Here is a 23,814-nt window from a genome sequence, read left to right as displayed (position 1 = left end):
ATAATAGGGTTTCATAAGCAGAGATAAATACAAATGCAATGCATAATCCCTTCTCTTAGTTAAATAAGAAGCATACTTAGCATTTACATTTTCCCTCTGGCTATACTAAAACTGTGTCTCACCATAGAGGCAGACAGACTAGAATGTACCACTGTAGCTTAGCCTAACCAGTGAGTTTTACCTACAGTATATGGTTAGTGGCCAGTGGCCTTGAGCCACCCTCAGCCCTCGGCCTCGCTTGAACCATAACCACTAGTTTAACCCTTTCACTACCACACAACAGAAGGTTTTCACTGCCACACTACCAAAGTGTTAACCCTTTCACGGCAACAATGCAGAAGGTTAACCCGTTCACTGCCACATGACAAATGGTTAACCCTTTCACAACCACACTACAGAAAGTTAACCCTTTCACTACCACACTACCAAAGGGTTAACCATTTCACTGCAACAATACAGAAGGTTAACCCTTTCACAACCACACTACAGAAGGTTAACCCTTTCACTACCACACTACCAAATGGTTAACCCTTTCACTGCAACAATACAGAAGGTTAACTACTTCACTGCCACATGACAAAGGGTTAACCCTTTCACAACCACACTACAGAAGGTTAACCCCTTCACAACCACACTACAGATGGTTAACAGTCTGTAGTGTGGTAGTGAAAGGTTAACCTTCTGTAGTGTGGTAGTGAAAGGGTTAAACGCATCCCGTATTTTCAGGCCAATGGAAAATTATCCCAACCTGGAGGTATTTTACAACCAAGGGGCATAAGCTGTAGGGCCAACCACAGCGTATTATGGGCACTTCCTAAAACTCCTTTGTGGGAGAATTATGTCATTGGTAACATCCTGCCACAGAAACCCCTGGTCTATAAGGGTGCGTCTCAGTTGCCACAAGGAGTTGCTTGCCCTGTTTCTCTGTGACCTTCTTTTTCTTCTTCTTCAACAGCCTCTCGGACCTGCTGGAACCTTATGTTCCCTCAAGGTCCCTCAGGTCCTCTGATCAGCTCCTCCTGGTTGTTCCAAAGTCCAGGCTGAAGCTTAGGGGGGACCGTGCTTTCGCTGTGGCAGCCCCAAAGCTCTGGAATGATTTGCCACTGCATGTTAGGCAGGCCCCCACTCTGCGTGTGTCAAATCACGCCTCAAGACACATCTATTTGCTCTGGGTTTGTGTGTTTTAAACAGTTTTTGAGAGACCTGCCTTTTAATGTGACATATTGTACTTGTTTTTATTGTGAGCTTTTATTCCATTTTTATGCTTTTATGTTTTATCTTATGTTGTGGACTTGTACAGCACTTGTCAACTTTGATGTTTTTAAATGTGCTTTATAAATAAAGTGGATTGGATTGAAGAGTGGTCTCTTACTGTTCTTACTGTAGCATCTAGTGGCCATGTATTTTTGCCTTGCATTAGCATAGATAATTATTACCAATTACAACGGTCTGTTTTAAGGACTAGGGTGTAGTAGGCAGGCTAATAACGAAAAAAGAAAGAAAGAAAGTTTTGAAAATAGATTAAATAAAATCTGTGATGGAATGTAATCCCTGATAAGTGCTAGTAATTCACATTCAGTAACGAGGAGCCAGAGAGGACCAGAAGATGACCATGTAGCCGTCATTTAATTCTGTCCGACAGGCATCTTCTAGGCCGCCTAAGCAGGGAGAGAGAGGGCCTGCGAGGATTTTCCGTGTCATCTCTCATGCCACACACACACACACACATACATACACACACGCACGCAAATCCATACACACAAACGAATGCATGCACGCACACATGTGTACATTATACACACACCCAGACAGTGATGCAGTCATCCTTCATCCTCCACCACCCCTGGCAGTGCCCACAGCTTCCACACAGCCAAGGATCCAATAATGAGCCTGTCTGCTCTTGTTAGCTTCTACATACCAGAGGCCTCGGCTAATAGAAACATGCTACCAATATGAAGGCTCACATATATATATTTATTATATTTATATAATATTCTTCTCAGCCTCTATTCCATAAGTTAGGTATACTCAGTGTTTATCAAGTGAATCATCTTCAGACTGGTTTATTTGTGCATAGTTCTTTAAACAGAGCCCTTCCCCCTTTTTTTCATGACATGTTTGCCCACAATCACCAAATTCATAATTACCCCACACGTAGTTCCTGTTTGCTTAGACCACCCTTTTCCCGCACTTCCCAATCTCAGTTTTGTTTGCTCTACCGAGGGTCAAAGTTGTGGAACTCTTTGCCTCCACATATTTTGGAATTTTCTTTTCTGAAATTCAAAAGAGCACTGAAATCTCATCTCCTAGATCACCAATATTTCCCATATGGACTTCCTTTACAAACTGTGGTCTGATGGCTTGATGTATTTTGTTATTGTATTTTCGTTTTATTATATATTCTTCCTGTCATTGATTGTTTTCTCTATACCAGAAATCGTATGGCATGGGGTGCCTACTTCGGTGTCTATGTAGGCCTGCTTGTGTGTGTTTGTTTGTTTAGGGGGGGGGGGGGGGGGGGGGGGGGGGGATTTTATTTTATATTTTATATTTATCTTGATATAATGTAATTTTGCTTCCTGGTGAATGCCACATGCAAGCCCCTTGAGGGTTTTTAGGCAATTCTCCTACACATCCCTTGTGGACTATATTGTATTATATATGTAACTGTTTTTATATGTGTAAATAAACAAACAAACAAACTGATGGGGCATACATATCCTCATCTGCACCATTGTTTACTTTATACTGTTTAATATTCTGATATTTTATATTCAGATTCAATTGTATCATCTATATCTATGTCTTTCTTCCATTACCCTGCCCATACCTGTACCTCTCCTCCCCATGCCGATATGATGCCCACATTTCCCCATGGGGATTAATAAAGGAATATTTTATCTTAGAACAATAGGATTATGGCAAAGAAATCTGCAAAATGTGTTATCAATGGATTAATCATATGGATTACCACTGTAAATGGCCCTAGCCAAAATACCATAAAATCCGGTATGGACCGACTGTATGAACTGTCTGTATGCAGAAGTGCTGCTCAGTTCTTTAACCCATTCACTGCCGCACTACCAAAACGGTTAACAGCCATTTCACTGCCACACAACAGCCGGTTAACCCGACCGTCAGTAGTGTGATAGTAAAGGGTTAACCTTCTGTCGTGTGGCAGTGAAAGGGTTAATGAGTTTGTGCTACTGACCACTGAGTGAGGCACTGCTACAAGACACGGACCACCATACAATCATCTATTACTGTGAAATTTTAAATGGGATATATGCCCTTTCATGTAGACTGGGGGGTATTACATTTATTCTTATGTCATACCAGGGATTAACTTTCCTGGAATAATAATAATACATCTATTTTATATAGCGCTTTTCCAGATGGTCAAAGACACTTTACATGGGTAGAAGAAACAAAACTATGGCAAAACAAAAACGGAACAAAAAATAATACATGACAGAATTAGAGGTCAAAAGCAAGATTGAAAAGGTGGGTTTTGAGGGCCGATTTAAAAGATGTCAGAAAGGGAATAGAAAGGGATTTATTCATCTAGATTCATACTATTCAGCATTCTACCAACAGCACACATGATTTAAGAGAAGTTCTTTACTTTTCTCCCTCCCTCCCTCTGAGATGAAAGACGCATTTCTCCTCTGCTACCTGACAGTACCATGATTTAACAGCAGAGAGAGAAGAAAAAGAGAGGAGAGAGAGAGAGAGAGAGAGAGAGAGAGAGAGACAGACATACAGATTCCAAATGACAAGACACGGGAGGCTTCCTCGAAATAATGTTACATCAAATCAAATCACGGGAACGCACATGTGTTTATGTATATGTGCACGGCTGCGCGTGTACTATAATTGTGTGTGTGTTTGCGTGCATGTGTCTGTGTGTATATCTGCCAACATATGCATTACATAACACCTCAGCCCCTGCATGTGGGTCAATACTAGCGTTTGATCAGCATAATGACTGAGACGGGGAAACACCAGTGATGGAGAGCTGCTGCTGGCCAGCATAACACCACCGCAGTGTGAGGGAAGGTGCTCACACACTACCGCCTGTAGTGTGGTAGTGAAAGGGTTAACCGTATGTAGTGTGGTAGTGAAAGGGTTAACCTTCTGTAGTGTGGTTGTGAAAGGGTTAACCCTTTGTCGTGTGGCAGTGAAAAGGGTTAACCTTCTGTATCGTCACAGTGAAGGAGTTAACCATTTGGTAGTGTGGTAGTGAAAGGGTTAAAGTACCAACTGCTCAAGGATGCTGTTACACAGCTCGAGTACAAATGTAAATAGCTGGTATTTATATTTGGAAGCCTAGGTAATGTCTACAGATGGCAGGCCAAGCCAAAAGCTAAGGCATTGGCAAAATCCTCAGACTAGATTCCAAGATTAGTTTTGGCATCTATTATTGTTTGTTGTTCAAGGAATCTTATCTAAAATGTGAACACAAATAAAAAGATATTCAAATGTGTGTGTGTGTGTGTGAGCCAGGAAAACAAACAAGGATTCTATGGACTGGAGTAATATTACCACAACACATTTGTTGGTTTGTGTATTTCCAAATTGTGCCAACAACCATGTCGCCTACTTTGCGTAGCGTTCATAGACCATTGATACGGATGGACACGCAAGTTGAGGCTAGCTTGTGCTACATGGACCCAAACACTCAAACCATCCTGGCACCAATTTGTGTGCGTATGTATTTGTGTGTAATTTTGTGTGTGTGCTATGCATTTCTGCATCTTTCAAAATGTTCTCATGTACCGCAGTTGCTATTGCATGTCCATATTGTGTTTCATTACACGTATGTACATACTTACCAACTATTTCGCCTGTTTTATAGCAACACTACTATCACTGACATCTAAGAAGGGAGATCCCCCCTTGAACGGCCCTTCTAAGGTTTCTCCCCTCCACATTGCCTATGGTGCTTTTTTCCTATTGCGCTTTTTTCCTATTGCTAGGTTTTTAGTGAGTTTTTCCTCATCTTCGTGTTGGGTATGTCTGGGAGTGTTGCATTTATTTATTTTACATTTTGGATTTCATGGTGTTTTTTTGTTTCGTTCTTGATTTATTGTGATGTTTCTTCTTGACTTGTTTAACCCCTTCACTACCACACTAAAATGGTTAACCCTTTCACTGCTACAATACAGAAGGTTAACGTGTGTTGTCGGGCCTTACAAATAAATTTGATTAGATTTGATGGGCATTAGCTACTTTGAGCTCAGGAGATGGATCAGCCCGTGGGATTGGTCAGTGTGTGAGAGTGTCTGTTGATCCTACCCCGGAAGGATCAACAGAGGCTTGTTTACAAAACACAGCTGTATGTGTTTACGTGTTTATTTGCTGCTGTGTGTGAATGCACACGTCTATTATGATCAGTGAATGTACTAATATACTGTACGTGTTTACATGCATACAGTTAACCTGTGTGGTTTTACTAAATGCTTGGATTTGTGTGGAATTTGCATGTATGCCTGTGTGTTAGAATGACCAGTGATAACTAGTGTGTGTGTGTGTGTGTGTGTGTGTGTGTGTGTGTGTGTGTGTGTGTGTTAGACTGACCAGTGATAACCAGTGTGTGTGTGTGTTAGACTGACCAGTGATAACCAGTGTGTGTGTGTGTGTGTGTGTGTGTCTGTGTCTGTGTGTGTGTGTTAGACTGACCTGTGATAACCAGTGTGTGTGTGTGTGTGTGTGTGTGTGTGTGTGTGTGTGTGTGTTACTGACCTGTGATAACCAGTGTGTGTGTGTGTGTGTGTGTGTGTGTTACTGACCTGTGATAACCAGTGTGTGTGTGTCAGCGTTTCCGTTAGCCGGTAATTACCGGTATTTGACCGGCAAAATCTGTTGAAGTCCGACATATTTAATCTCTCCGGTCTTAATGTCCGGTGAAAATAATTCCCTGAGTCTAAGCACAATTTGATTATTTGAATTGTATTAAAATAGGCTAAAATTAAATAGCCTATGCGATGAACGAAACGATCATTACATTTGTTTCCTCGTTGCTTCTAATAATGACAACGACGTTGTCAGCGAGAGCTTAGTGCTGGGTGTGCGAACTTTTGTGAAGCTGCAGAGCCATAGCAACAGCAGCACAATGCAGTATTCCAGCAGTACTCCAATTCAGCCATTTTCAGCCAATGTTGGGTGGGGGGCGCTGCTGTGCGGTTCCCAGAAAAGAGCCAATAACAGCTGAATCAGCTGCTCTGCAGCGCCATACTCTTTGCAAATAAGTCGTTGCGAGGTGGAGAGTCGTCACGCAAACCACGATAATGTTGCCGTCTCTCTGCTTTCTCAGTTCTTCGCTTGATATAATTAATACAAATGTCCAATATAACGGAATTCGTTAGCTCATAAAAATGTGATTATAACAGACTGCTGTTTAGTGTCGGACCGACTGCCCACATACGCGGTCTATTTTATTTCAAGTCAGCAGCAGCACGGAGTATCGAGGGACTTATTTTATTTGGAATATATTAATGACTGTATACGCAAAAGTAGCCTAGTTTTAAGTAATACTATTATAAATCTACATGCCTTGAGGATGACATTCTTTATATAGCCTGCCTATCAATTGTTTTAAAGCTCAATAAACTATGACCGGAATTAATCTCATTTGTCCGGTAGATTGAAATCTTGCAGGTCACGGAGACCGGCAACAATTTTTTCTAACGGAAACCCTGGTGTGTGTGTGTGTGTGTGTCTGTGTCTGTGTGTGTGTGTTAGACTGACCTGTGATAACCAGTGTGTGTGTGTGTGTGTGTGTGTGTGTGTGTGTGTGTGTGTGTGTGTGTGTTACTGACCTGTGATAACTAGGGGTGCACCGATATATCGGTCGGGTATCGGTATCGGCCGATAAGTGCCTTGTTGACTGCTATCGGCCGATAAGCTCAAATGTGCCGATAGCAGTCGCCGATAAATACCCATCAATTTGTGTAGCATCAAAAGGCAAAAAAAAAAAGTTCACTCGCGCGATCTACCTGCACAACGCCCGCCGTCCCCCACACACACACACAATCTACTGCATCAAAGTAACTACTTATGATTAACAAGGCATTCGTTTTGTGGCATTAGCGTTATATAGTTAGTGTTACACGGACAATAACATCAGCATATTATTATTACCCATAGCAGCAAGGCATTACTCCGAGTCCGTTCATTAGCTCGGTTCCATTCCGTTGCTCATTCCGTACCCAACTACACATTCTGCAATCTGTTAATAAAGTTTTCAACCAGACAAATGTATAGAAAGGCTTTGTTTTATTATAACATTTGTTGCAGTAAAATCATTATGTCTCATTTGGTCATGCGTGGAGCGCCGGTCGGCGGGCCGGGCAGCTAACGTAGCTACGTTATTAGCTATTAGATGCAAGACTAACGTTACTGGTGAAAATGTGATTTGCGTTGGAATACTCCTTTGTCAACTTGCTGTACTTTGCTTGCAGGTCTGCAGTCATTATTGCTGCATTATGAATAGCCGCAACTTTAGCCAAGGTAACGTTATGGCTAAACCTTTAACAATAGTTAACGCTAGCTTTCGGTTAGCTGTTCAATGCTATTAATAACACAACTCCCTGTCAACACCCTCTCTCGGGAAGATGGCATTTAAGAAAGTATCTGCTGTTAAAATGAAGTGTTACACGTTCAATAACAAGCATATTATTTACCCGAAGATAGCAGTAAACAAGGCATTACTCCGTTAGTACGTTCATAGCTCGGTTCCATTCCGTTGCTCATTCCGTACCCAACTACACATTCTGCAATCTGTTAATAAAGTTTTCAACCAGACAAATGTATAGAAAGGCTTTGTTTTATTATAACATTTGTTGCAGTAAAATCATTATGTCTCATTTGGTCATGCGTGGAGCGCCGGTCGGCGGGCCGGGCAGCTAACGTAGCTAAGTGTGTTCTGCTCTCGCAAACAGAATGCCCGGAAGTAGAAAAATTTATAAACGCTTGCCGATTGGTGGTAAGGACAGCAGGAGGTGGGTGCTAGCGGTCACCGGTGTGGCGTAATTGGCCGAATCGACTGTCAATCAAAATGGTTCCATTGCATTGGTTGAAAGCTCTGGTTGAGAGAATAGTATCCTGCTGCAGGCCGCAAGAATGGTTCCATTGCATTGGTTGAAAGCTCTGGTTGAGAAAATAGTATCCCTCTGCAGGCCGCAAGACGATACTGGGAGAGAGATAGTGATACCATAAACATATTTCTTGATGTTTCCTTTTTTTAAGTAAGTAAAGAGGCCTACAAATACAAACATACAAATATACAGTAGTTTCATTAAAAAAAAAAAAAAATTTACAAATACTTATATACAAATATCGGTATCGGTATCGGTATCGGCCGATAGTGTTAGTTGAACAATCGGTATCGGTATCGGCGGCCAATTTTCATATCGGTGCATCCCTAGTGATAACCAGTGTGTGTGTGTGTGTGTGTGTGTGTGTTACTGACCTGTGATCACCAGTGTGTGTGTGTGTGTGTGTGTGTGTGTGTGTGTGTGTGTGTGTGTGTGTGTGTTACTGACCTGTGATCACCAGTGTGTGTGTGTGTATGTGTGTTACTGACCTGTGATCACCAGTGTGTGTGTGTGTGACTGACCTGTGATCACCAGTGTGTGTGTGTGTTAGACTGACCTGTGATAACCAGTGTGTGTGTGTGTGTGTGTGACTGACCTGTGATCACCAGTGTATGTGTGTGTGTGTGACTGACCTGTGATCACCAGTGTGTGTGTGTGTGTGACTGACCGGTGATCACCAGTGTGTGTGTGTGTGTGTGACTGACCTGTGATCACCAGTGTGTGTGTGTGTGTGTGTGTGTGTGTGTGTGTGTGTCTGACCTGTGATCACCAGTGTGTGTGTGTGTGTGTGTGACTGACCTGTGATCACCAGTGTGTGTGTGTGTGTGTGTGTGACTGACCTGTGTTCACTAGTGTGTGTGTGTGTGTGTGTGTGTGTGTGTGTGTGTGTGTGTGTGTGTGACCTGTGATCACCAGTGTGTGTGTGTGTGTGTGTGTGACTGACCTGTGATCACCAGTGTGTGTGTGTGTGTGTGTGTGTGTGTGTGTGTGACTGACCTGTGATCACCAGTGTGTGTGTGTGTGTGTGTGACTGACCTGTGATCACCAGTGTGTGTGTGTGTGTGTGTGTGTGTGTGTGTGACTGACCTGTGATCACCAGTGTGTGTGTGTGTGTGTGTGACTGACCTGTGATCACCAGTGTGTGTGTGACCCCGGCCTCGTGCAGCATGTGCTGGATGTGAGTGTTGTAGAGAGTGAGCGCCTGTCCTCTCCCACTCTGAGGGTTCACCAGCACCAGCAGCCGGCACGGCTGACCCACCTCCCTGAACACAACACCTGCAGAGAGAGAGAGAGGGTTCTGTTAACCCCTTAACACAATGGCGCCCGACCACGGAGATGTCCGTGTTTCAAATCCAACGGTTGAGGACCAACCACGGACATGTTGATTGATTGATTGAAAACTTTATTAACAGATTGCAGAATGGGTACAACACAGTACAGCTCAATACACACAATTGTTAAGGGGATGCAGACCAGAGAAAGACTTTCGTCTTGTTTACATCAGGGTCCCCCATGTCCGTGGCAAGGTTGTTTTGGCTTTTATTCCATTGTAATAACCTACTCGATGTCACCGAGCAGCACTGCAGAAGTACCCTACTCTTTGAATTCGAAAAAGTGCATTACCGGCCAGATCCTCTTAGGGGCACTATCTCGATAATGCAGTGTTCCCTGTGGCAGAAGTTTTCTTGTTTTTTCTGGATCTCCAATGTAGTTTTCTGCTAACATGAAGCGATGCCTATAGCCTGTAGCTTGGAATACGTTTTGGGACACGGATTTCAGTGTGCAGTAAAGGAATATATCATCAGCCAATGGACATATCGATCTACCAGATGGCGATCGATAACTGGTAAATCCTTTGGGGGATCCAACCGGCCCACGGTAAGATCTTTTTCACGTAAATTACATGCTGATCAGGGCTTGTTATGATAGCCATCCACCCGATCAGCGAATGTGGCTACTAACTTGGATAGTAATGAAATGGCAAATTATCGTCCAATATCCAACCTACCATTCATTAGTAAAGTACTTGAAAAGATAGTTTCAGTTCAAATAAATTCCTTTCTTGAAGAAAACAACATCTTAGAAGAATTTCAGTCAGGATTCAGAAAATATCATAGCACTGAAACTGCCCTCACCAAAATAATCAGTGACCTCAGACTAAACTCTGACGAGAATAAGATCTCCATCCTTATCCTGTTAGATCTCAGTGCAGCATTTGATACAATCGATCACGATATTCTAATCGATCGTCTTGAAAACCATGTCGGTTTCTCAGACCATGTGCTAGGCTGGTTTAAAACATACATCAGAGGGAGGAAATTCTATGTTAAACTAGGAGATCACATGTCTGATATATACGACAACAACTATGGAGTTGCACAAGGGAGTTGCTTAGGTCCTTTACTCTTCTCCCTTTACATGTTACCGCTGGGTGATATCATCAGAGAACATAATGTAGATTTCCATAGCTATGCGGATGATACACAACTGTACATATCTGCTGAACCAAATGATACAGCGATTAGCTCCATTACAGACTGCTTACTGGCAATAAATAAATGGATGAGTAAGAACTTCCTGAAACTAAACGAGAACAAAACTGAAATTCTAATTATCGGCTCCAAAACTAAAAAAGAAACATTAATAAAGAACCTGGGGGGACTAACCCCTTGGATCAAATCTGAGGTCACTAGTCTTGGGGTTGTCATAGATTCAGAACTGAACTTCAATTCTCATATTAGCAAAGTGACGAAAACATCGTTCTTCCATCTCAGAAATATAGCAAAAGTACGACCATTTATTAATCAGAACGATGCTGAGAAGCTAATTCATGCATTCATATCTAGCCGGTTAGACTACTGTAATGCACTTTTCACAGGTCTCCATAAGAAAACCACAGAGAGGCTTCAGCTAATCCAAAACTCTGCAGCCCGACTGCTAACTAGAACCAAAAGGAGAGAGCACATTAGTCCAGTCTTAGCCGCTTTACACTGGCTTCCTGTAACATTTAGAATTGACTTTAAGGTCCTTCTCCTTACATACAAAGCTCTAAATGGACAGGGACCTAGCTACATCGCCAACACTCTAATAAATTACACACCAGCAAGAACACTGCGATCATCAGCTGCTGGACTACTAGAGGCTCCCAGAAGCAGTCAAAAGAGGATCGGTAATGCAGCCTTTATCAACTATGCCCCAAAACTATGGAACAAACTACCCCAAAACATCAGGGAAGCCAACTCGCTAGACATCTTTAAAAGACAGCTTAAAACCTATCTCTTTGCTCAGGCATTTCACTGATAGATATCTGCTACCACCTAGTGGCAAGAGGAAACATCAGGGATATCCTGACACAACTTGTATTTATTCTTACCCTGCCTACTCTTTTACACTGCCTATCAAATTCATGTGTCGGTTATTGCACTTTTTACTTCTTACTGATGACTATTTTTAAACTGAATCATTTTAAACTATTCTTATTATTTGCTATGCTCGCTCATGCCTGTTTTTTTTTCTTTTTTTTTTTCTTTTTTTTATGTCCGTCGGTTAGTGCACTTTTTAATTACTGAATAGAGAGCCTATTAGGATGCTAGATCCTAATGTGAAACACTATGCTTATGGCAGATCAATCAGCATGGATTGTCTGTAAACTTTAATACATGGCAGTTTGGTTTGTTAGAACAGACTGTAATCTTATGCTTATGGCAGATCAATCAGCATGGATTGTCTGTAAACTTTAATACATGGCAGTTTGGTTTGTTAGAACAGACTGTAATCTTCACTTGCTTATGGCAGATCAATCAGCATGGATTGTCTGTAAACTTTCACTTGCTTATGGCAGATCAATCAGCATGGATTGTCTGTAAACTTTATGCATTGTTGTCACTTGCCATATCTTGCTATGCTCGCTCATGCCTGTATTTTTTATGTCCGTTCTATTTTATAATTTTTATTTTATTTTATTTTATTTTTATTTTACTATTTTTAAACTGAATCATTTTAAACTATTTTTACTATTTGTGTTACTGAAAACTGTAAGCGGAGAGCCTATTGGGATGCTAGATCCTAATGTGAAACACTGTGATTCTACCTGTCTATCTTTTTATGCTCGCTTATGCCTGTATTTTTTACTGTTGTGAAGCACTTTGAACTGCAACCTCTGTATGAAAAGTGCTATACAAATAAAGTTATTATTATTATTATTATTACTGAGGCTAACACGGTTATTGGTAATCAATAATCAGAAACGACGTCCCCCCCCCCCCCCCCCCCCCCCCCTTTCATGCATTCATGGTGGACCATCATACCGATCATATGCAGTTTGAGTTTTAACTGTAGCTTCTGTAGTGCCGAAATGCCATTGGATTTAACGTTAGTAGCTTAGCGGCCTGTATCTCGCCTTCCAGGAAATATACTAGCCGAAATCCCTTATAACGCTTATATTCAAGACGCTATAAAATGAGAACGTATTGATGAAAAAATTATTTCTTTAAGCCATTTTGAAGGGACGGTTTATGGTGTCAATTGACAATGAGAATGGACAGATAGCAATACTATAAAGTATAGATTTAGCTCTACAAACAGCCCCACGGACTATGCAAGTCTATTATGAAATGCTGGTCGTCTAGAGTGATTTTAGACGGATCCAAGTGGCCGCGAAAGTGTTAAGACCGATAATAATTTCATAAATAGATCAATACGATCTAGGGGTGTAATGATGCATCGATTAATCTAAATGCATCGATTCTAATGTGACGATTCAAATGCATCGATTTGAAAATGTTAGAATCGATTATAATCGAAATTAATTAAAAAAAATTTATGTTGTTTTTTTGTGTATTGTTTTTATTGACCTATATAGTCCATTCATGCTGAGTGAATCAGTTCCGCCAGCCACATTTGTGTATTCAAAATTTTGGGGGGAATTAACTGATACACCCCTAATACAGTCTGTATTAATGAATGTAGCATTTTTTTTCTCCAAATGTAGCCAAGAGTAAAGACCCTAACCCTATGAAAACCGCAGTCAAAGTGTATATTTTCAGCACTACTTTTGTTTACCAATGATTTTAAGTGTTACAGTATATGAATACATATGAGTTTATACAAATCTCAGCGCATTGAGTAAGGAAACCGGCAGATATTGACGCGAGGAAATGGCGCAGTCAAACGAGTGTAGTCCTATGAAAGAAAAGACCCAGGGCTTTAGAATTTCATAAAACTACACTACCCTGTCAAACTTGGAGCAGTCTTGCGTGAAATAATAAATCATCTGCCCTTTATTAATTTGCTTAGATATTTTGTACACTTGATCTCAAGAAGGTGCTGAATGAGCTCAGTGGCAATTTTACACATCTGGTCAATGTTAGCACGGCCATGGTGTTATATTCACTGCAGTGTTTCCCCTATATGCATTCAGCAGCGGTGCTGCGCCGAACTAGACTATTAAAAAAAATCATTTCATTTGGGCTGTGGGGGGTGCTTAATGTAAAAGACTGACCTGAGGAAAAGGCTGCAGGGAGAAAGCACTGCAGTCTCGTCGATTTTGTGTTTTGAGCACAAAGTTCATCATAGATCTAGCCTCTTTATTTTGCTCTCAAGGTGCACCAGATTGATGCATTTAACTTTAAAATGTAAAAAAAAAAAAAAAAAAAAAATCCGAGGGGGCACCCCATTAGAGACACAGCACCGCTGCTGATTTTTTTCCCCAGGGGAAACACTGCACCGTCAAAGTGAAAATAAAAACGATTCATATTCTCCTGGTTCATTATAATTTACTCAAGCCTAGTAACAGACACAATATTTCTGACACTGGGAATACATTCCCTGAGGTCCATAGATGTCCCTAGATACCAGGAACGGGGCCAACCTAAATCAATGAAAAACCAGTGTCCAGTGACATCTCCCACAAGTCTATGACAAACGGTTGATGAGTTAGGAAAAAGGGCGTGACTAAAGTACAGACGGACCAACAGACAGACCGACTTAATTGAGACAAGTTAAGAGTTCAGTTTATCTCTAATAAGATAGGATCAAACTTTGTCCGTTCACATAAAAATGTGTCTTGCATATCACATGCTCCAACAATCAGAATAACACAATACAACATAAAAGATAAAAGTATGATCTCCAGCAATCATCAAATTGACATGACACATGAAACCGTTTGTGTTAAATTGTATCTGAATCAGATACAGATTATCTTCTCTGTCAAAATTGAAAGTGTATCTCTCCGTCGCATAAAGGCTGGCTGGCAGTGTGCATAGAATAATGCATTGAATAAAGGCATAACTGTTAGATTATTGAAATGTGTTTTCTATAACAAACGCATCTACTTCTATATTTCCTATCGTTTCTCCATCTACTCCAGTGCGCTTGCAGATTTGTCCGTGTGTTGAGTGGAGAGGGATAATAGGAGGGTAAATGTGAGGGCAACATCAAAATGTATTTATTCTCTCTCCCACTCTGTGTGTGAGTCTTTATAGTTGAAACTTATAAGTTCAGTCTAGTGTTTTTGATTTAACGTTCAGCTGTGATCACTTTTTCCTCAAACAGAATAATCACCTATTTTGTCATCGTCAGCTCTTTGTTGTATGTTTTTACAGTGTGAGTTGAATAAATAGTTTTTTTTGTGTGATACAAAAGCCTCTGTTCCTCTCCTTCCTTCGAGTTAAATCCCCACACAGGGTTTCCATTAAAGTTAAACTGTAAGACTGTCACTCTCACATCATAATAACAAAGCCACAATGGCTGCTCACCTGGAAGGTGTTGTGGGGGAGGAGTTATGTATATTGCAAAGGCCCCTGGGTAAAGTAGTTCGTAGATTGAAAAGTATCTGCACGATTTGTACAAGTGATGGCTTATTTTGAAGGTATGAACCTGTACTTTCATAATCATGTAAAAAAGAAACGTAAGATTTCTCAACAAAACCCTAAACCCAATACTGTATAAGCAACATCTGAGAAAAACACTGAACACAAAGCAGCTCCTGCTGTATGAGGCATTCAGAATACAATACAGGTGTACTGTATGTACATGTAATCATTAATAAAAATTCATTACATTTATATAGCGCTTATTTAGACACTCAAAGCGCTCCCCACAATGTAGGGTGGAAATTGCCTCCTTCACCACCACTGGTAGCACCCAACCTTGGGCTACGCAGGCTCAATGGCTACCATACACTGGCACCAGGCACACACACTACACAATGGCTGAACAGCTCAGGAGACAGGGACCGATATCAGCCAATTAACACAATGGCGGCCATTCACGTATATATACGTGATTGGGAGCCAGAGCTTGATGGCCAATCACGTATCGTGTTTAACTCGTTTTTTCTTTTATTCGATTTTAATATCCTATTCACTGTCACAGAGCTGTATTTTCGCTGGAAAAGGCATATTGGGACTCGGAAAGTGCAGTAGCGGCCAGATCCTGGTATTGGCGCTGTCTCGAGAATGCAGTTTCCCCTGTTGCACACTTGGTGTCAAATTTTTTTCGGCTGACTTTTTCTGTTAGTCTGAAGCGAGGGCTTCACCCGATCACCTGGAATACTTTGTGATGCCGAATTCATTATGCTGTAAAAGGAATATGGCATCAGCCAATGGACTATATGATCTAGCAGATGGCGATCAAATAACTGGGAAATTCTTTTTGGAATCCAACCGGCCACAGGTAAGAGCGGTTTGACGTCAATTTTCCCCCCTTTCATGCATTCATCATTGCATTAAAGAATAGTCTCCCCTTCAGCCAAATCCTACGTTATAGGAGAATTTATGACACGGACGACAGATTTATTGCCCAAGCAGAAGTCCTCCGTGGTAGTTTCCATGACAGAGACTATAGTGATGCATTGACACTTAAAGCCCTGAATAAAACCAAACCGATCGACAGAACCTCGTTGTTTTCCCACAAAAATAAAAATAAAAACTCTGACAAAGTATCTTTTGTTTCTACTTATAGTCCCATCACGAGAGACATACATAGCATTGTCAATAAATATTGGCATTCTTTCAGTCCGATCCCCTTACTGGGGTAGCGTTTCAGCACTCGCCTAATTATTTTTATAAACGACAAGCGAACCTTTCTAATCTTTTAGTCAAAACTGATTTTCCCATAAGGAAACCCACACATTTTATGTCCAACATCCCTGTCAGGCCTGTGTACAATGCCAAGGCATGATTAAAGATAGATTCTATACACACCCAAAACAGGCAAGCGTATACCTGTTAAAGGGCGTATTACTTGTAATTCCTCAAATCTTGTGTATCTGCTGAAATGTCTGTGCAATTTTTCTTATGTGTGTAAAACAACTAGAGCTTTTAAATCTAGAATCAGTGAACATAAATGTTCAGTCAGAAATTCAGATGTCAAGTCATCTGTAGCTCAACATTTTTCTAAATGCAATCATGCCGTCAACGATCTGAAATATATGGGACTCGAGCTAGTCAACAGGCCCTCTAGAGGGGGTGACAGGCATAAGCTGCTATTGCAACGTGAATGTTATTATATCCATTTGTTCAATTGCATTGAACCAAGGGGAATGAATGAAGAGAACGTGTTAACCTTTTACCATCATTATTATGATTACATTATTATTATTATCATTGTTTTTACGAATGAGGAAATGTTTTCCTTCTGTTTTTTCTTCTGTTTTTGCTGCTCTTATCTTAAGAGAATTTTTGGTTTGCAAATATTGCAATGGGCTCATTTATTTAGCCCTATTAGCAATGGTGAAGATGTATTTTGTTTCTGGTAATTTTTGTAATTTTGGAATTGACTTCACATTATAATGTGCTTCCTAGGGTCAAAGTTGACCAGTAATCCCAGGCATACCTGTTTTGATGTCACTTCCTGCCCACCTTGTATATAGCCACCATCTTTTCAAACTAATATTGCTAGTCATTAACACTGAAGAAGGAACACCTGTTCTGAAACATGTTTGTTGTATCCGGCTGCGATTAAAATTATCGAAACCTGAGAGTGCTGGTCCGGCTTCCTGCTTTTTTCTACTTATATCTTCGGGATTGCAGCACCCAGTGTCAACTATTGTGAGCACGGTCTAACTTGACTTTCATGCATTCATGGTGGAACATGATACCGATCATATGCATTTAGATGTTTAACTCTAGCTTGTGTAGGGCCGAAACGCCAATCGATTTAACGTTATTAGCTTAGTGCCTTATAAGTATCTTTGCAGGAATTATCCCATATCATTAGGGATGGGTACCGAATTCTGTACTTTTGAGGTACCGAACCGAAACACGTTGGTACTACCGAGTATCGAATCAAGTGAGATACCAAAAAAGAAAAAGAAAAATTTACTTTTTTTTAACTTTTTTCTTTTCATGTCAACGTTCACACACACAATATATGCTTACCTAGGATTTTACTTGATTCAACAACAAAGCAGTCGGAGCAATGGCAAGCCGAAAACTGTCGAAATTGTAGTTATTTGAAGTTTGGATTTATTTTTTCACGACTGAGGTAGGTAAATTAAATTTCTTGAGACTAAAGTACCGAAAAAAGGTACCGTTGGGTACCGGTATCGATTCACAGGTACCGGTACAAATGTGAAAGGTACCCATCCCTACATATCATTCCCATATAACGCTCATATTCATTACGGTATAAAACGGGAACGTATTGATGAAAAAATTATTTCTTTATGGCATATTGAACGGAAGGTTCATACTGTCAATTGATAATGACAATGGATACATAGCTATAATATAAAATATATTTAGCTCTACAAACAACGTGATGCACAGTGAAAAGTTGTAATGAAAAGCTGGCGTCCTAGAGTGGGGGGGGGGGGGGGGGGGGGGGGGAGTCTAATCTAATGGCCGGGAAAGTGTTAAGGGGAAGGGATATTAGTGGCAAATAGTTCAAATACCACTATAATTGCACACTGTATGTAATGACCAGCAATGTTTTCTACATACTGAAAAAGAGAGGGAGAGAGAGAATGCAATGGGACATGGCCACTGTGCACCTCACTGAACAACACCGAGCTATAGATTAAAAGGAGTGGAGGGGATTGAGAGGGAATCGGTGTATCCTGGATACTACTTAGTGACCATGGACAATAGACTTGAATCCGTGTACCTTGGATACTGCTTAGTGACCAAGGACAATAGACTTGAATCCATGTACCTTGGATACTACTAAGTGACCATGGAAGGTAACTTAAGATGGCCGAAACATGGCCAGTAAGGTATTGAACAAGGTCTCTGGACTAACAACGTTTTTGGCACGGACAGCAAGGTATTAGATTTAGATGGGGAGACAAAACTAGTGGTGGCAAACTCGCTTATTTTGTGCCATTTCGAGTTGTACATGTACATCTTGGTATGAGGGCCTAATCAAGTCCCAAAAAACAAAACTACAGTCAGCACAGAACATACTGTTTACTGATCAGGGTCATGTTAGGGTTGGGGCCCAGAGACCATATAGGTAGGAACCAAATTAGAGAGATCAACTGGCTACCAGTGGAATCCAGGGTTACCATGGCCAGATTGACCATGGTACATAAGATCAGATATGGCGAGGTCCCCATATTCTTAAAGAGATGCTTTACTCAGGTAAGCGAAGTGCAAAAAAAATTCACCAGAGCCAGTGTAGCAGATGTGAGCCATCCTGCTTTTAACAGTAAAGTGGGAAAGGGTTCATTTACTGTACTTATAGGTGCCACACAGTGGAACGATCTCGACATCAGTGTCAAACTGACAACCAATCTGAGGTGTTTTAGCAGCAGATAAAAGCTGGTCTTTTAGAAAAGGTTCCCCCTATAGAGAGTCATTAGTATAGAAAAGTGGGAGCTACTAAATAAAAGATTTTCTTTTGTGTGTCATTTGTTGTATTTTTATTAGTGATGCACGATATATCGGCCGCCGATATAATATCGGCCGATATGGCCGTTTTTTTACACATCGGTATCGGACCGATATCAAGATAGGGCCGATATTTATAATTTTTTTTTTTTTTTTTTTACAAAAGTAAAAAAATTATGCGTTTTGGAAAATAGCTCTTTATTTGATTATCATAAAAAAGTGTTTTCTATACAGAGATATCGACATCGGTAAATATCGGTATCGGCCAGCACAGCAATATTAATATCGGTTATCGGTATCGGCCACAATTTTCACATCGGTGCATCACTAATTTTTATCATCAGATGCAAAACATTTATTATGGTATTGACATTATAATCGGCCATCGGCCGCCCTGCTCTCTAAATATTGGTATCGACATAGACCATTGAAAACCCCATATCGGTCTACCACTAATAAATATCAAACATTTTGGTTTGCCAAAATATAGGAGTATCTTTTCAAGGTAGAAATGGTATGGTATGCAAGGTGCAGTATGTCTGTCTTAACAGCTCATTCAAGAGAGTTAGACAACAGATACATTTAAATTGCTCAGGATACTTTATATCTCACTACATCTCCCCCTGCTGCGTGAAACACCTCACACAGCTGTTCACCGTGCTGCTGCTGCTGCAGATGATGATGATGGGTGGGGGGGGGGTTTCGATGGCGAGGATGAGCAGGTACTGCATGTTTTATGAATTAATAAAATAACCAAAATGCTGATCTGTGTCATAATATGTTAATTTAATTTATGATCCCACCATTCAGTCATGGTGAGATCATAGAAGGGAGAGGATGATGATGATGAACTGTCATCCATTCCTGTTGAACTGGTTGGTCTGAAAAGCAAATACGTCATTTTAAATGGGGTGAAAGAGACTAAGGGATGGCATCATAACCTCCCCAACCTTATATTATTTTAAAATCTGTTAACAGATTAACCAACCGCTATCACTTTCAATACGTTTTCACCCTCATTCTGCGTTTTAGGAGCTCTTACTCATGCAGTTAAATGAAGACTGACGGCAAAGTGAGAGTCCGTGTTATACCATAAGCCTACAAGGAACATGAGTCAGATTTCAATCCAGTCGTGTAAAACCTCTTATCCACCCATCACAACACCCAATTAACACCATGTTCTATACACATCCGTCTGCCAGGGTTAAAACGGAACACTCTATTCTTGAGGAGCTGTATCGGCAAAACCCTTGAGCAATCTGTCTCTCTTGATAACCGTGTGACTGATTATGCAGTCTGCTGTAAGATTTGTCAAAAAAAGGTCAAAACATTTTCGGTGTGGAGGGACGAAATTGTCCAAAAACAGGTTTTCCTGCTAGGTAAATGAGTAACAGGCGTGCAGATGCTCAAGAGATGAAGTCACCAAGCGATCTAATCTGGTTGGTTTTGTTCTCACACACACACACACACACACTGGAGTGACTGGTTTTACTGCTATGGGATTACACTAAAATAGGTTAACAGGTTAAACACACAAGCCCACGCACCCACACTAGGGATGGGCATTTTAAAGAAAAATCCAGATCGATTGATCGCATGCTATACTCTAGTGATCGGGTATTACTCGAAAAGGGATAATAATATTTTGAAATAATTTATTTTTTAATTTTTTTTGTTCATTCACGTATATATGTTTAAGGAAACCAACAAACAGTTATAATCGTACACATACATGTGAAACAAATGTAAAAATATACAAATTTATAATTTCGATTTTCTTTTTCCCGATTTCTCATAGCTACGAGTAATCAATTAATCACGCCCATCCCTAACCCACACACACTCGCATACTGTGTCATGGAACCTTGACACCCTTGCAAGCTGTAATCACCAGCCTGATACTTTTCCATAACTAAAACAATTCTCCTGCCAACCCCTAAACAACAACAACGTGGGCCACACACAGGCGATTGGCACCACTATGGTGAGAGAACGTGCAGTCCGTTCTTCATGTCACTCCGACACCTGAAAGAACCGGACGTTCACAGAGACCACACGTCTGAAGTCTGCAAGCTTTCTTGGGAGGAAATCAGATTCCAGATCAGTCTTGAGGGGTGTTGTTCACATGTTTAAAAGTCTCTCCATATCAAGGCATCATCTTACATGCATCTTCTCTCCGCGTTGAAACTTCATGAATGGGGTCTATGGTCCGTCGTTGTCAACAACATAATGACTGAACTCAGGGTTCCCACAGATATTGCAAAAGGAAATTCAAGGACTTTTATGTACTTTTCCAAGCAATATTTTTCATTTTCAAGGATGTCACTCGAAGGATACAATTCACTTTTAAATGCGGTTTTTTAAAGCATATTCTTGGTCTGCTTGCCAGCTAGAGCATCACACGAGAATAAATGAGGAAAAGCAGTTGGAGCGCACGAGACAGCGACTAGTCAGATTTGATCAAATTTCTTTTTTCTTGATTCAAAAAACATTTCTTGATTCAGAATTTTTTTTTGATCATGGATGAACAAAACATTCAATGCGAATGGTTGATTTGAATGTCAAGGACTTTTTAAGCACCTTGTTAAAAAATGGGCTGTTTAAGGAATTCCAGATCTGGACTTTTTTGGTAAAAAGAATCAAGCACTTTAAGTACTTCGAGGACCCCTGTCCTGGTGAATCAGCTAGCATGACAGTGGGCAGAAGAGGCTCTGACCTTGCTCGTCTGAGCGTCCCACGAGGACCTTCGTCTCTAGTGCCACTTCCTCTGGTCCGTCCCTCCCCCTCTCACAACATTCCTGGACAACATTATCAACTTGTTTGTCTGGACTCTGTGCGCCCCCCCCCCCCCCCCCTCCCTATTCTTAGACAGGCCGTCTGGCTCAAAGCCACAGTAGGACACATGGACAAATCCAAGTACATCTACATAAATAAGAAAAATATATAAATAAATCAATAGATATCACTGTTTTTTTCCAGTAAATACACCATGCTGGAAACAAACAATTGAAGTGTTGAACCCTGGGCGGGAATGGTTCTTGGAATGAAGGCTGGTGGTTAATGATAGTCGTGTGCGAGTCGGTGTGTGGGCCACTAATGTGGGCCAGTGTGTGGGCCAGTGTGTGGGCCAGTATGTGGGCCGGTGTGTGGGCCAGTATGTGGGCCAGTGTGTGGGCCAGTGTGTGGGCCACTAATGTGGGCCAGTATGTGGGCCGGTGTGTGGGCCGGTGTGTGGGCCAGTATGTGGGCCAGTGTGTGGGCCGGTGTGTGGGCCGGTGTGTGGGCCAGTGTGTGAGTCGGTGTGTGGGCCACTAATGTGGGCCAGTGTGTGGGCCGGTGTGTGGGCCAGTATGTGGGCCGGTGTGTGGGCCAGTGTGTGGGCCGGTGTGTGAGTCGGTGTGTGGGCCACTAATGTGGGCCAGTGTGTGGGCCAGTGTGTGGGCCAGTATGTGGGCCGGTGTGTGGGCCAGTATGTGGGCCAGTGTGTGGGCCAGTGTGTGGGCCACTAATGTGGGCCAGTATGTGGGCCGGTGTGTGGGCTGGTATGTGGGCCAGTGTGTGGGCCGGTGTGTGGGCCAGTGTGTGAGTCGGTGTGTGGGCCACTAATGTGGGCCAGTGTGTGGGCCGGTGTGTGGGCCAGTATGTGGGCCGGTGTGTGGGCCGGTGTGTGGGCCAGTATGTGGGCCATTGTGTGGGCCGGCAATAAAACAATAAACAAGTTGCATAAACTAAATCAGATTAAAAATGATCACAGTTCTGGTTTGCCTTAAGATGCAGTTTAAGATGGGTCTTGAACATGGAGTATGTAGGGCACTCTCTAATCACAACTGGTAGGCTATTCCAGTAGTTACCACCTTTAACAGAGAACACAGTTTTTGCAATGGTAGTATACCGAAAAGGCACCTTACAGTCCCCTCTACTGATGGCCCTGGTGGTAATGCCAGTGTCTGCTTTCTGTTGGATGAACTCATTCAATGGGGGAGGGGCAAGTCCATGCAGAACCTTGTTGCATGTTATGTTTTTCTAAAACATTAGTGATGAAATGAAATTGGTTTCCTATCAAATACTTTTATGGCTTTTTTGTAGAGTAATTCTATTGGTGTAAGAGTAGTGACATATGAAAGAGACCAGTTGATAAAACAGTACTCGATGTGTGATAAAATCATTGAATGCAGAAACATCCTTGCAGCATTAACCGGCAGGCAGGGCCTGATCTGCCTGAAGTTTTCGATGTTAAACTTGACTGTTTGAAGGTCAATGTAGAGTCCAATGTGACCCCAAGATACTTGAATTAATGGGATCATCCTTATGTTCCCCGGGTCCTATGTTCCCCGGGTCCTATGTTCCCCGCTTGATTGATTAATAGATTGACATTTTTATTAATTTTTATTATTTTATTAATTATGAATGTCCGCCTTGTTTCGAACTGGTTAAGCTTAGGCCCTCTTTCGAACTGGTTACGGTTAGAGTTTGGAATCAGGGCTGGTGGTCTAAAAATTTCAATCAATCAAAGCGGGGAACATAGAACCCGGGGAACATAGGACCCGGGGAACATAGACATGCTCCCGAATTAATGTACAATGTCCAGCTCCGCCGCTCCCAGAAACACATTAGAGTGAGTGACCTCTACTGGTGACTTTGTGAACATCATAGACACTGTTTTCTTGGTGTTAAGTGAAAGACATGCTTTTGTTTTTGTCTTGAATGAGACATGAGACATCAGTGAATGAGATTCACGTTTCCTCCCAACCGCGAGTAGGCCTAGAAGCGCAGAAATGGAGAACGCAAAAAAAAAAAGGTGGAGCTGAAAAAGCTAGAATAAAAAAGCAAAAATTGCTAGTAAAAGACGCAGAACAATGTTCTAAAATTACAGACATGTT

At 41.5% G+C, this 23,814-nt stretch overlaps 1 protein-coding gene across 1 annotated transcript in view; it reads right to left on the bottom strand.

Annotated features, from left to right (window-relative positions):
• The window catches only part of LOC311231772 (sphingosine kinase 1-like), a gene marked incomplete at both ends in the record, with an annotated part of 112,802 nt that overhangs the window by 40,434 nt on the left and 48,554 nt on the right, over positions 1-23,814 (bottom strand). Inside the window, one exon of the mRNA XM_084318400.1 lies at positions 9,225-9,374. Within this exon, the coding sequence (XP_084174526.1) occupies positions 9,225-9,374 (150 nt within the window). The remainder of the gene's footprint in view (positions 1-9,224; positions 9,375-23,814) is intronic.

The sequence above is a fragment of the Notolepis coatsorum genome (assembly GCF_963971535.1).
Source record: "Notolepis coatsorum genome assembly, chromosome: 7".
NCBI lineage: Eukaryota > Metazoa > Chordata > Actinopteri > Aulopiformes > Paralepididae > Notolepis > Notolepis coatsorum.
Note: the sequence above shows the minus strand (reverse complement) of the source record. Positions and strands in the feature narration are given on the sequence as shown.